At 45.7% G+C, this 15,464-nt stretch overlaps 1 protein-coding gene across 1 annotated transcript in view; it reads left to right on the plus strand.

Moving 5' to 3' along the window:
• The window catches only part of PTGER3 (prostaglandin E receptor 3), a 39,705-nt gene extending 28,540 nt beyond the window's left edge, over window positions 1–11,165 (plus strand). The window contains exon 2 of the mRNA XM_040408320.1: window positions 10,417–11,165. Coding sequence (XP_040264254.1) covers window positions 10,417–10,701 — 285 coding nt within the window. The 3' untranslated portion in view covers window positions 10,702–11,165. The remainder of the gene's footprint in view (window positions 1–10,416) is intronic.
• Window positions 11,166–15,464: the final 4,299 nt, after the last annotated feature.

The following is a 15,464-nucleotide window of genomic DNA, read 5'->3' on the forward strand; positions in this document are numbered from 1 at the left end:
AAAAAAAAACAACAAAAAAATGAAAGAGGTGATAATGATATTAAGAAGGAGGAGATTAATAATGACTACAAACAGGCTGACTTGAAAGTTACGTCTAGATATCACCCGATACAGGAGTACTCTACGGCTTTTAACACATTTATGAACCTAGTAGTAAAAGATATACGGAAAGTAAAAGGTCCCAAAAAATCCCCAAAAAACTACAATATACAGTACAGACCAAAAGTTTGGACACACCTTCTCATTCAAAGAGTTTTCTTTATTTTCATGACTATGAAAATTGTAGATTCACACTGAAGGCATCAAAACTATGAATTAACACATGTGGAATTATATACATAACAGGTTCTTCAAAGTAGCCACCTTTTGCTTTGATTACTGCTTTGCACACTCTTGGCATTCTCTTGATGAGCTTCAAGAGGTAGTCCCCTGAAATGGTTTTCACTTCACAGGTGTGCCCTGTCAGGTTTAATAAGTGGGATTTCTTGCCTTATAAATGGGGTTGGGACCATCAGTGGTGTTGAGGAGAAGTCAGGTGGATACACAGCTGATAGTCCTACTGAATAGACTGTTAGAATTTGTATTATGGCAAGAAAAAAGCAGCTAAGTAAAGAAAAACGGGTGGCCATCATTACTTTAAGAAATGAATGTCAGTCAGTCAGCCGAAAAATTGGGAAAACTTTGAAAGTAAGGGCTATTTTACCATGAAGGAGAATGATGGGGTGCTGCGCCAGATGACCTGGCCTCCACAGTCACCGGACCTGAACCCAATCGAGATGGTTTGGGGTGAGCTGGACCGCAGAGTGAAGGCAAAAGGGCCAACAAGTGCTAAGCATCTCTGGGAACTCCTTCAAGACTGTTGGAAGACCATTTCAGGGGACTACCTCTTGAAGCTCATCAAGAGAATGCCAAGAGTGTGCAAAGCAGTAATCAAAGCAAAAGGTGGCTACTTTGAAGAACCTAGAATATGACATATTTTCAGTTGTTTCACACTTGTTTGTTATGTATATAATTCCACATGTGTTAATTCATAGTTTTGATGCCTTCATAGTCATGAAAATAAAGAAAACTCTTTGAATGAGAAGGTGTGTCCAAACTTTTGGTCTGTACTGTATGAGCAATATATCAAAATTGGAGATGGAAGCTGTGACGGCGATGCAAGAGAATAATAACATCATTATACGTCCAGCGGACAAAGGTGGTGGCATCGTAATTAGAGATGAGCGAATCGAAGTTGACGAAGTGGAATTCGATCTGAATTTCAGGAAAAATTTGATTCGCACCGAAGCCGAATTTCCTCGCGCTTGGTGGTAACGAATCACATTTTTTTTTTTTAAATGGCTGCTGCACGTGTGAGGACATGGAGAAAAGAACTCTGGGACGGCGGGATCACCCATAATACCATGCATGCAGCCAATCAGCAGCCAGCCCTGTGATGTCACAGCCCGATAAATAGCGGCAGCCATCTTAGATTCTGCCATTTACCAGTGTACTTAGTGCAGGGAGAGACGTCTGCAGGCGCTAGGGACAGTGAAAAAACGATTTATAAGTGCAGGTAAAGGATAGGGAGGAATCATTCCACAGCATTTGTATAGAACAGGGTTCAGTAGGGGAGGTCACAGCCTGGGTAATACGAACAATCCTATTACACCTTGCTGCACTGACTGCGGATCCAAATTGCCATTATACAACTCTGTAATTCCAGCAAACCATTCTTGTTATTGGGGTGCAAGTGCTGATTGATACAGCCATTAACAGGGTTTATTACAAGGAAAAATCTCTAGAGTACGTCTTATTTGCCCTTGTGTGGTGCAATTATATGTTGTGGAGCCATTTTTGGCATGTATTAGTGGCAAAAGAAAAATATATTTGCCATTCAGCATTGCACTTATATGTTGAAAAGCCTTTTGTGTAGTGGAAAAGTGGAAAACAATTACGGCCTAATTGCCGTTCAGTGGTGCAGTGATATACTCTAAATCCATGTTTGCCGTGTATTAGTGGCGAAATAAAAAATGTTTGATCTAACATTTGGTTATTTGATCTAACAGTATGTCAGACAGAGAAGTGCCAGGCCCTGGACAGTGGAGTGGCAGAGGCCTAAATGTTTCTGGCGCAGGCAGAGGTCACAGCAGAGTAAGGGGCCGTGGCAGCAGGAGTCGCAGCGAGAGGCCTGAGCTCCCAGTGTCATCTAGTGGTCGTGGCTTGACCAGCAACCCAGCGGTTCCTGAATGGTTGACTCAGTCATCCATTTCGTCCCAAGTGACATCAGACACCCCCAGCCAACAGTCGGTGGGTTCCTCTGACACAACGCCTAGTTGGCATGGCCCGGGAGCAGTTTCCTTACCGCGAGAAGTATTATATGCCATAGGCTCGGCTCCAGTTTTCAGCGAGGATGAGCTACTAGAGGACAGTCAGCAGCTACTGGCCAGCCAAGATGTGGAGGAGACATACGCCGCTTCCTCCGCTAGATGGGCAAGTAGTGATGAGGAGAGTGGCGTGGGAGCTGGTGTTGCGAGCAGTCAGGCTCCTGACCCAGAGAAGGTTGAGGAGGACATCAGTGACGTGCAGAGTCAGTACTCGATGATGATGATGTAGCTGATCACACTTGGGAGCCGGGTGACGAAGGGGCTTCATTATCATCGGAAGAAGAGGGTGGCAGCTTGCCCATGAGCCAGCAAGTTGCTAGCGTGGGCAGGAGTCAGCAGGGTGGCAGCAAGGGGAGGTCGGTAGCCAAACGTGCTCGGGCCAGACCACCCGCTTCGCGGGAGCCTATCTGCCCAGGAGGTAGCGGTGCAGGGGTTCATGGAAGCAGTGGCGGTAGCAGTCCGTCAGTGCATAGTGTTGGGGATAAAATCAACTACTCGGCGGTGTGGCAGTTTTTGTTAAGCCACTGGAGGAGGTGAACGTGGCCAAATGTAGAATCTGTGGGCAGAAGGTAAAGCGTGGCCAGGGTGCCAATGTTGGCACCATGGCCCTGCGTCAACATATGCCTGGGAGAACCGTGGCTCTGCTGTGGTTGTCCAGCCTGCCGCAGTAACCGCTGCATCACCCAGTGGCACGCTCCCGGTTTCAGGCAGTCAAGGCTCCACCACCTCAGCCGAAGGGAGCTGTCTGTCCTTCCCATCATCTGCTGGTCCTGATGCTCCTGCTCTTCCTCCTACACCTTGTCACTCAATCCGTCAGCAATCGATCACCGAAGCGATTGCCAAGAGACAGCAGTATGTGTGCATGCATACAACGGCGCAGAAGCTGAATGTGCTCCTGGCCAAGTTGCTGGTGCTGCAGTCCCTCCCTTTCCATGTGGTGGACTCTGTACCTTTCAGAGAACTGATGGCTTGTGCTAAGCTGAGGTGGAGAGTCCCAAGCCGTCATTTCTTTGCCAAAAAGGCAGTACCAGCCCTGCACACACATGTAGAACAGAAGGTGGGTGTAAGACACTCTCCTGCTTCGCGGTCCACTGGGGCCCCCAGGAATTCTCGTGGGGCACAGCCTGCGGGGGACCCCATTGGAATAGCAGGACAGGTCACGCATGTGCCTGCGGAATCTACGGTTCCGACTCCTTTGCGGGCGGACGCGGTTCCGGCATCTGTGCCGACGCGATCGCGTATCCATGCTGCGCCGCTTGAGGTTTGCAAAGGGTTACGCGCATCGTAACGCGCATCTTATTCGCTACACCGGTCGCTGATGGGGAATATACCTGTACATAAACTCTAGTCGATTAGAGGGCAGGCATGGGTTAAGTGATCAATGACCAGCCAAGGCCGCACAAGTGTCAGGGATTAGGATAATCATATGGCCTATGAGGAATGGACACATGGCACTCTGTGATTGGCTAGCAGGTGTTTAAGAAGTGATCTCCCTGGCTGGTCAGTGCCCACTGTTGTTTTGACAACTCGGGTGTATGTTGCTGTTCACATTCTTCCAGACTACCTGTGACCTCTGACTTCCTCAATCCATCTCTAGAGACTGCCTGTGGGAAACTTCTATGTGGAACAGTTTGTCTCGCGTTGGACCTCGGATCGGACCCTGGAAATAGCTCGTCCCTAGGTACTACACGGACTATTTCTGTGCATATGAACTTTGGCCTGGTCTGGCTGTCCCTTGTGAGTTTTTCTGCACAAGTTATTATTTGGATTGATTACCTGCATAGGATTTCTGGTCTGGACTGTACTGCCGTCATTTAATAAATCCACCATTGTTTAAACTCTGCCTGGTTGTTTGGGGTTCTGCACCATTACAGTGAGCCAGTCCTTGACCCTGTCGGTGTCTGCCAAAGTGCACGGCAGTGCCGTGTGGAGCTGTAACTACGGTCAGGGACAATACATCTCCTTTACGGCCCACTGGGTCAATGTGGTTCCTGCACAGTCACACCAGCAACTTGTCCAGGTGACGCCGCTTCCGTCTCTATGTTGCCACGCCGTTGGTTTAGCGACATTGTCCGCCTCTGCCTCCTCATCCTCCATCATGTCCTCAGCCTCCACTGCAGGGACACATGTGTTCAATCTGGTTGTCAAGCGGTTCCTGAAGTCTTCCACCAATCTGCAAGACATCCTAAAAATGGCCAGGAAATTTTGCATGCACTTCAGCCACTCGTATACACCACAAAGCACACCCTCCTTGAGCTGCAGCGGCAGAACGGCATCCCCCAACATAGGCTGATATGCAACGTTTCCACCCGTTGGAATTCCACCCTCCATATGTTGGACCGACTGTACGAACAGAGAAAGGCCATAAATGTTTTCCTGATGATCCAAGCGGACAGGAGTACTCCTCTGTGTAACTTCGATGTCTGCCAGTGGCTAAGGCCCTTCGAGGAGGCCACGTTATTTGTCGGTAGCCAGGACTACGGGATGAATGATGTCATTCCACTGCTTCATGTCCTGGAACAGATGCTGGAAAATCAGGCTGGTCAGGGGACTGGAAACGTGGCTCGTCAATCTCATGGCTACATGAGCCCTTTGGGGGCTGAACTTGAGGAGTAGGAGGATGAGAGGAGGACATTGGAGCAGAAGCAATGTGTAGCGAAATAGGTGGTTTTTCTACACAGGTGACAGGAGAGAAGGGGCAGGCAGAGGAGCTACAGGGCGATGAGGAAGACGAGACAGAGGACCCGGACACACCGTGGCAGTATGCATTGGAGATGGAGGCAGGGAGTCTCTCCGAGTCACTTGCGCAAATGGCCCGCTACATGCTTACTTGGTTGCGTAGTGACAGCCGAATTGTCACCATTTGGCAGAGGAATGACTTCTGGCTCTCCACCTTGTTGGACCCTCGCTACCGGTACAAAATGGGGGCCTTTTTTTACACCCGCTGAGAGGGAGAACAAACTGAACTACTACAGAGACATCATATGTAGTAGGTTGGCCGCTGCCTATCTGCGCCATCGGCCACCCTCTCGCAGGTCTGACCAGGGGGCCCTCTGCACTTACGTTCCACTGCCATGGCTGCTGGGGAGGGGTGGGGTGGCCAGAGCAGTACCAGCTCCATCAGCAGCCTGAGTCTGGAGTCGCTGATGAGCAGCTTTCTTCCCCCGCATAGTGAAGAAACTACTCACCAGCAGCTAGACGTAGAGCAGAACCTGAACTAGCAGGTGGTGGCATACTTGGAGTGCACCCTGCCAGCCGTCATTGAAGATCCGCTGGACTACTGGGCAGCCAAACTGGATTTGTGGCCACAACTGGCAGAGTTTGCCCTGGAAAAGCTGTCCTGCCCGGCCAGTAGTGTGGCATCAGAGCGGGTGTTTAGTGCGGCGGGGACCATAGTTACCCCTAAAAGAACTCAAAATGTGGAGAGACTGAGTTTTGTCAAGATGAATCAGGCATGGATCAGCCAGGATTTCCACCCACCAATTCCTGATGCATCAAGCTAGATCATCCATGGTGCCACACCAACACTTTGACAAAAGGGACTGGTTTCTTCTGGCTACCTACCTCAGCTACTATTCTGATGCTGCCACCCGCCTTATGCCACACAACTGATGCCAAGTGCTCCTTCTTTCACCCACCATATTCAGTAGGAACTGGTATTGCCACCCACCACCACACTATGTCACCTTGCCACTCTGTGGCCTCCTGATGCTGCTGCCACCTCCAAACTATGTCACCTTGCCACTCTGTGGTCTCATCATGCTGCTGCCACCTCCACACTCTGTCATTGGGCCACTTTGTGGTCTCCTCATGCTGCTTCCACCTCACCACTATGTTATATGGCTACTCTGTGGACTTCTCATGCTGTTTCCACCCTCCCTACTTCATGACTGGTCCACTATTTTGCCTTTTTGGCCTGGCTGACATCATCATTTATTTGACCCTTCTTCTGATCTGTCAGAAGGAAGGTAAAATGAGACGCACAACGGATCCTGTCTGTGTAGCAGCTTGTAAGGCCTGTACGGTCCCATCAGAATTAGCTTGTGATTTGGTAGCCAATAGCAGGAGTGGGTATAAAACACAGAAGACATGCAAATATTCCATTCACGTGTCATCTCTGTTTTGAATCCACACCAGTTTTTTTTGGGCATTAGCAATACTGATGGATTACTGACCAAATGCTGACTGAGTGAAGACGGATGCTCCACAGACAGGATCCGTTTTTCGGGGGTTATTGTTCTGACGGATCAGAGGAAGGGCAAAACTATCAGTGACGTCAACACAAACTTACTGCTGACACCCTCTCCACTCTGTCGGGGGCTCTACTTGTATAAGCGTTTAATAGAACAGGTTCTGTAGACATCTATGTGGAATCTGCTCCCGACAGTGTAAAAGGAGTGCGCTTCTTCTTGGCGCTAACATGGACCTGTAAGGCTGAGTTCATACTTGAGTAATTTGGTCAGTTTTGGCCCCGTGACTGCCCAAATAAGTGAAGTTTGCAGTGATTCTAAGATCAACGCCTGTCATCTGCATGTCATACCGACTCACAGTAATATTAAACTACCACAGCAGACTTCCTATGCGTGTTACTGCAAGGCACAGTGTTCTACACCACTATGGAGGCTCTCTGCAGCCAGGAAATAGCAGTTTTTTAACAAAATTTGCCACAAATATATTCGGATAGAACCGAATTTTTCCCCAAAAATTTGGCGAACCAGCGAATCGAATTTTTTAAACTTTCGCTCATCTCTAATCGCAATTATGGATAGAGAAAATTATTGTAAGGAGGTATACAATTTATTGGGGGATCAAAAAACATATGGAATATTGAAGATAGACCCAACAGAAACAATAGATTAATACAAAGGGGCAAAAAACTAAGAATATTAAATAAAAAGGAGGCAGAGTTTGTAGAAATTAGACACCCAAGGATTGCGGCCTTCTATCATAATCCTAAAATCCATAAAAGCACAATGGAACCGCCTGGTAGACCGATTGTATCAGGCACTGAATGCCTAACCAGTAATCTATCGAGGTATGCGGATTCCCACTTACAGCCTTGTGCCCGGATGTTACCGACTATTTGAAAGACACTAAGCACATTTTACAGATATTAAATGAAACTGAATGAAGATTGCATTATATCATCGGCACACTTGATGTAAAATCCATTTATACTATAATAGAAAATGAGAAAGGATGTGAAGCTGCAAACTTTTTTTTTAGGAAAACAGGCACTGAATGCCTAACCAGTAATCTATCGAGGTATGCGGATTCCCACTTACAGCCTTGTGCCCAGATGTTACCGACTAGGGCTTAAAGGATTACTCGATTGAATCGAGTAATTCAACACAAAAAATCCTTGATGCTATTACTCCCGCTCCATGGTCTCCCGCTGGCCCGCAATACTCACCTTTCCAGCAGGGGGCCTTCGGACACTACAGCACAACCATGGTCCCGCGCTGCACTGACCTCCTGACGTACGCACTGTGTGACCTGACGCGCTGTGTGACGATGCAGTGTCGGCGGAGCCCCTGCTGGAAAGGTAAGTTGGTGCGACTAAGGCCGGGCGCCTGGAGTACACAGCGTCATAGCAACCAGTGACGCTATACACTCCGGGTGTCAGGAGGAGCAGGGGGGAGATGATTTCACAAGGAGGGAGAACTACTGGCACAAGGGGAGAGCTGCTGGCACAAGGGGGGGAGAGCTGCTGGCACAAGGGGGGGAGAGCTGTTGGCACAAGGGGGGAGAGCTGCTGGCACAAGGGGTAGAGCTGTTGGCACAAGGGGGGAGAGCTGCTGGCACAAGGGGGGAGAGCTGCTGGCACAAGGGGGGGGAGAGCTGCTGGCACAAGGGGGGAGAGCTGCTGGCATAAGGCGGAGAGAGAGCTGCTGGCACAAGTGGGGGGAGAGAGCTGCTGGCACAAGGAGGGGGAGAGCTGCTGGCACAAAAGGAGAGAGCTGCTGGCACAAGGGGTAGAGCTGCTGGCACAAGGGCTAGAGCTGCTGGCACAAGGGGTAGAGCTGCTGGCACAAGGAGTAGAGCTGCTGGCATAAGGAATAGAGCTGAAGGCACAAGAGGTAGAGCTGCTGGCACAAGGGGGGAAGAGCTGCTGGCACAAGGGGGGAGAGCTGATGGCTCTGGGGTGGGGGAGAGCTGAAGGCACTGGGGGAACAGAGCTGATGGCACTGCGGTGGGGGAGAGCTGATGGCACGGGGGGAGCCGATGGCACTGGGGGATAGTGGATCCGATGGCACTGGGGGAACTGAAGCACTTGGGCTGATCACACAGGGGGGAACGAAGGGTGTTGGGGACTGATGGCAGGGGGTCTGAGTTTTTTTTTATAAAGGAAAGTAGTCAATTAATAAATTTTTTCTTATTAGATTACTCAATTAATCAATACTTGATTTCTAAAATAATCGTTTACTGCAGCCCTATTACCGAGCTATTTGAAATACACTAAGCGCATTTTACAGATATTAAATGAAATAGAATGGAGATTGCATTATATTATTGGCACATTTAATGTAAAATCACTTTATACTTTAATAGAAAATGAGAAAGGATGTGAAGCTGCAAATTATTTTTTTTTTTTAAAAAGAGGGAGAACTACCTAGAGATCCAATCGATTTCATAGGGGGGTGCTTATTTTGTTCATTTTAAAGAAAAAAAAAATATTTTTGAGGATACTTTTTACCTTCAGCAGTGGGGTACTGCGATGGGGACGAGATTCGCATCGGGGTTCGCAAATTTATATGTGGGGCAGTGGGAACATGAAGTGATCCACCCCAACGGTGAGCTCCGGGCGAATCTCGTCCTCTGGAAACAGTTTATAGACGATGTAATCTTTATTTGGGGAGGAGGGGAAGCAGAATTGGTTCAATTTTCTAAAGAGTTAAATAAAAATGAATTTTATTTGGAATTTACACTGACGTTTAGTACAAGGGAGATCAATTTTTTTGACTTAACTATTTATATAGAGAAGGATAAAATATGTACAAGGACATATAACAAACCCACAGATGTGAATAGTTTTATTTCACAAGATAGTTGTCATCTCCCCCAGTGGCTGGAAAATATACCTAAGAGCCAATTAATGCGAATAAAAAGAAACTGTACAAAAAGGGAGGAATATGAGAAAGAAGCAGAGGAACTACAACATACATTTGAAGCAAAAGGTTACAGTAGGGATAGGATAATAGAACAAAAAACAATAATAGCTGAATTAGAAAGACAGAAATGAATTAAGAACAAGAGATGTGAGAATGAAAATGGAGAGAAGAATGAAGGGGAGCAATTTGAAATACCGCCTATCATTACATAACTGTCAGACTAAGATGTTTAAAAACATTATTAAAAAACATTGGGACATTTGGAAAGAGGATAACATAGTAGGTGATTATATCCCCAAGTTTCCCCAGTTTATATATAGGAAGGCTAGAAATGTGGGGAATATGGTGGCACCAACAAATAAATGCATAAAAAAATATACAGGTGAATAATCCAAAAATAAAACAACCGTTAGAAGTTTTTTTCCCATGTGGAACATGTGGGGCATCGCATCCAGACAGAAAACTCAGTCATGTGCATGTCTTAGTCAGAAGTCCATTGGAGTAAGAAGCACCCAGTGTATCAAGAGATGCACGCCTCCTAATAAATTTGCAAAGAAAAAAGAAGACACTCCATAGAGTAGACACTCCCAAAACTCTTAGGAGTTTTTATTGGTCAAAACTTAAAAAAATAAAAAAATAAATGATTGCCAATAAAAACTCCTGACAGCTGCGCCCTAGATCATTTTTTTTTCTCTTTGCTATACTAATACATTTGGAGTCTCTTCTGACTATCCATGGAAGGGTTGAAAGAGGAACGACGATGATTGCTACTTAATTGCATTTGCCCCCATCCTCCATCAATGCATTCCTAGGGACTGGACCCACTCACCATGCTGGCACATAACCTATTATTCAGCTTGTATTTCCTCCTGTATTATGTTTTTCCACCACTTCTTCCACTAGTCTAACATACGCTCCTCTTCTTTTCTGCCAAACAGGTCATTATGCTAAAGATGATCTTCAATCATACCTCAGTGGAACGCTGCAACCCCACCTCGCGCACGCAAAGCGCGGAGGTTCAGAAGGACTGCAACTTCTTTCTGACGGCCATTCGCCTGGCCTCGCTCAACCAAATACTGGATCCTTGGGTTTACCTCTTACTTAGACAAATGCTACTCAGAAAATTCTGCCAAGTAGCCAATGCAGTGTCTAACTGCTCCAATGATGGGCAAAAGGACCAGCCGATCATCCTAAGCACTGAAATAAGAAAACCCATTGGTTGATAACGGAGAACTATTGAGAAAGAGCATGCTAAAAAAAACTTTAAAAAGAAAAAGTTTAAATGTAAAATGGTCCATCTGGACCTGTGTTCCAGAGATGGGATATTACGCTGCTAAATGGACTACATTTTAATTTATCCTCTGTGCCAAATGTCTAAATCAGTGATCTGCAAGTTGAGGCTCCCTCTGGCTGTTGTGACTAGCATGCCCGTCATAGTGTTACAACAGCCAGAGAAAGCCATAACTTTCAGGCTCCTGGTCTAAATTGTATATATGTATATATAGACATGCAAATACATCAGACATGAAACTGTGTAATACCAGGGATCCGGTATGATGAAGATGATGCATGACGGGGTCCAAGGTATGACAACCAAAGAGCATCATTCCCAGAAGCATCTGCTAAATGCATGACAAAGTCTATATCATGAGCATATGCCGGGAAATAAAACAGATTGTCAGAGTGGTGTACGTCGTATTTATTGTGCAGGAAGAAGATGTTTTCTCTCTTTGCTTATGGCTGACGAGAATATATAGTATGTAAGTGAGGTGGAGGAGGACACGATGAGAGCATGCAGACAAAATAACATGGAAATATCACATTACACTAGGAAGCAGATCCTGATCCATCTGAGAATCTTAGGGACAGTGGTAGCGAGCAGTGGACAGAAGCATGCAAATGGAAGGGACCACTGGGCTTGGGGGCTCATGGCAATCTGGGTAAACATGTCTTATGCTTGTCAAGTCAAGTGAGGGGTGGACAGGGGGTCCACTGTAACTGTGTTGCCCAAAAGTTCACATACACCACGTTTAGGAATTTAAGATGTTGCATTAGATGGTGGGTGGGGGGGCAAGTATAACATAGACCCGAGGGAAAAGTCATGCCAGGAGCCACGGGGCTTGTAGGGCTCACGGCAATCTGGTAAATAGGCTCAATGTGGAATTGACATGGGGCTCACCTTAACTCTTTACCAAAGGGTTCTGGCTATTGGGTAAGAGTGATAGTAAAGACTTGTCAGCTCTGTATGCTAAGTATATCGGTCTCTCTTAGGCTTTTTCTACTGATGGGACACATGGGATTCATGAGACTAAGCATGAGATGTTTGACCATACTATATATATATATCTAGTACTGTCACTGGTCAGCGAGCTCGGCAATGACAGATTTCACTGGATACAGCCGTTTAAAAGTCCAAAGACATTTTAACATGCACTTGAGTGGATCCACAGAACAAAACTCAAAGAAAACACCTGCCTGTCTGGGCACTAACCTATGTTCTCAGTAACTTTGTAGATCAGCAGACGACTTGTAGCTTCCAGGCGCTAACAATAAATGGTGCTCTCAGCCCTGGCTTTATCACATCAGTAATAAGCCCAGTAGCTACATAGGTTCATCTAATGCTAGGGAAAATGCTGTACTGGAGTGAGGGGTGGAATGGTATGTCCCTCTACCAAACCTACCTGCCATTCAAAATAAAATCCACCCTATAAACAAATTCTGAACGAACAGTTCAGTCAAAGTACACTTTGATGAAACAAATACAACTTTCTGGATCCTTTAATATCACCCATTTAAGAAGTCTGACCAATATATACACCCCCTCCAGTACTTTACCATACACAGTATTACAATACCTTCCCCAGGCCATGAAGCTGCAGATAGACAGAAAAGCATGCCCCCTGCTGGCTATGTGTGCTACTATATGGTTTGAGGACAACAGCCTGAAACTTAAAGCGGTTTCCTTGGAATCAAAATGTTTCCTCTAGCCACTTGATAAGGGATAAGTGTCTGACAGCTGGACCGACGATCAGTTGCAAGAATGAGAGTCCTGTGTCTCTATTTGAATGGTGGTTGTCCATGCTCACTGCCACTGTCTGTAAAGCCTATGGAGCTGAAGGAGAATATCCAACTATCTCTATAGAGATGAATGGACTGCCAATGTGCATGCTCAACTACTGCTCCATTCAATTGGGGGCATTGGATCACTGTTCTTGTGATCAGTGGGTTCCCAGCAATCAGACACTTAGGGAGTCATTTATTATTAGATATACGCCAATTTTTGGTGTATATCTGTCGCAGATTCAGTCGCCGGCCTTAATAAATAACCCCATTATTCTCTGTCCTGTGCATGCAGATTTGCTGTGGAAGTTCAGAAACTGAAGCAGATCTTACGCTGGCGCCGACTTTTGTGGGGAGACTGAAATTTTTTTTATCTGCAATGAAATCAATGGAGAAATTCTGCAACGAATCCGCAGTAAGCCTGCGACAGATCGAGCATCCTCTTTTCAGCGACATAGTAGGGTCACCTCCAGTAGGTCCACGTGCCCTGTTCCAAGTCAGACAACCCCTTTAAAAGTAGTCTGATTTAGGATTCGTGTCCACGGTCCTCACAATAAAATTTGCAGCATCTCTTGGAGATGTCTCATGGTGGATTTACACAGGGCAATTGTTGGGCATTATTGGGAATGAACGTTACTACGAACCTTTGTCCCCAATAATTTGGCCATGTAAATGTGCTACCGATCACTGGCTTCAGGTGAAATGATCTGTCTGCCCAGTATTAGGATTAATGAGCAATGGCTCGCCCCCAGGCAGAGGCGGTGATTGCTGCTTGTATATACAACTCTTACCTTCACTGATGACCAGGCAGTTATGGGGAAGGAACGGTCCCTTCCTGATAATTGCCTGCTCACTCTTTGTGTCTGGTATGTCTTCATAGAAGAAACCAGAAGATTTTGAACTTGAGGTATTAATGTAAAGTATCTGTATCTGAAATCCATGAGAAGAGCGACTGGAAGACACCGAGAGCGGCACAAAGACAAAACACGCACTTCCCACGGCGGCCCCGCATTGTGCTTTTCTTACCAAGACCAATATTTCCAATAAAATTTTACAGAACTTCAAATAGAAGGAGATGTCCAGGACAATTGTTTGCGCTCCTGTTATTCCGCATGTTCCTCCCATCTTTATTAACTATCTGACCTCCCTCTTGTGAGTTATGCCAGTCACTTCCGTAGTGATGATGGCAGCCTTGGTCACCATACGGTCTTTAGTTAATCTACAGAGACCATAAATTCTCTTGCTCCAGTGAGCCATGGGGATCCAACACTCCGCACCCCCGATGATTAGTGGTTTCAGAGTAGATCGGAAGTACAAAGGGTATATAGTGACATGGACCATGCTAATATAACCTAGGTATCTCCTGTATATAATTATATATGTACAGCTGGAATAAGTTATACATCTTCTTATATACACTCACCTAAAGAATTATTAGGAACACCATACTAATACGGTGTTGGACCCCCTTTTGCCTTCAGAACTGCCTTAATTCTACGTGGCATTGATTCAACAAGGTGCTGATAGCATTCTTTAGAAATGTTGGCCCATATTGATAGGATAGCATCTTGCAGTTGATGGAGATTTGAGGGATGCACATCCAGGGCACGAAGCTCCCGTTCCACCACATCCCAAAGATGCTCTATTGGGTTGCGATCTGGTGACTGTGGGGCCATTTTAGTACAGTGAACTCATTGTCATGTTCAAGAAACCAATGTGAAATGATTGGAGCTTTGTGACATGGTGCATTATCCTGCTGGAAGTAGCCATCAGAGGATGGATACATGTTCTCATTCTGTTTACGCCAAATTCAGACTCTACCATTTGAATGTCTCAACAGAAATCGAGACTCATCAGACCAGGCAACATTTTTCCAGTCTTCAACAGTCCAATTTTGGTGAGCTCGTGCAAATTGTAGCCTCTTTTTCCTATTTGTAGTGGAGATGAGTGGTACCCGGTGGGGTCTTCTGCTGTTGTAGCCCATCCGCCTCAAGGGTGTGCGTGTTGTGGCTTCACAAATGCTTTGCTGCATACCTCGGTTGTAACGAGTGGTTATTTCAGTCAACGTTGCTCTTCTATCAGCTTGAATCAGTCGGCCCATTCTCCTCTGACCTCTAGCATCCACAAGGCATTTTTGCCCACAGGACTGCCGCATACAGGATGTTTTTCCCTTTTCACACCATTCTTTGTAAACCCTAGAAATGGTTGTGCGTGAAAATCCCAGTAACTGAGCAGATTGTGAAATACTCAGACCGGCCCGTCTGGCACCAACAACCCTGCCACGCTCAAAATTGCTTAAATCACCTTTCTTTCCCATTCGGACATTCAGTTTGGAGTTCAGGAGATTGTCTTGACCAGGACCACATCCCTAAATGCATTGAAGCAACTGCCATGTGATTGGTTGACTAGATAATTGCATTAATAAGAAATAGAACAGGTGTTCCTAATAATTCTTTAGGTGAGTGTATGTACAGCTGGTATCAGTTATACATCTTCTTGTATATAGTGATATGGAGCATGCTGGTATAACCTGGGTATCTCCTGTATATAATTATATATGTACAGCTGGTATAAGTTATACATCTTCTTGTATATAGTGATATGGACCATGCTTGTATAACCTGGGCATCTTCTGGCAAAAATTTTCAGAGAAGCTGAATTTTATGACTATATTAGGAAGCTAACTTGTGGACTTGGCATATACTGTATAACCATACTACTCTCCCCATCATTGATTTGAGATAATTGGAATGTTAATAACATTTCATATGTTTTTCTTAGATAAATTTAAAGCATATAATTGAAATGCTAAGAATCTGAACATTAATCAAGTGATGATTAACTGGAAAGGAATTTCAGCAGATATTTGAGCTGTTTATTATAATAGGATATGTACGGTATCTTTTTAAATAGTTCTGAGAAATCT

Source organism: Bufo bufo, chromosome 9 (assembly GCF_905171765.1).
Source record: "Bufo bufo chromosome 9, aBufBuf1.1, whole genome shotgun sequence".
NCBI lineage: Eukaryota > Metazoa > Chordata > Amphibia > Anura > Bufonidae > Bufo > Bufo bufo.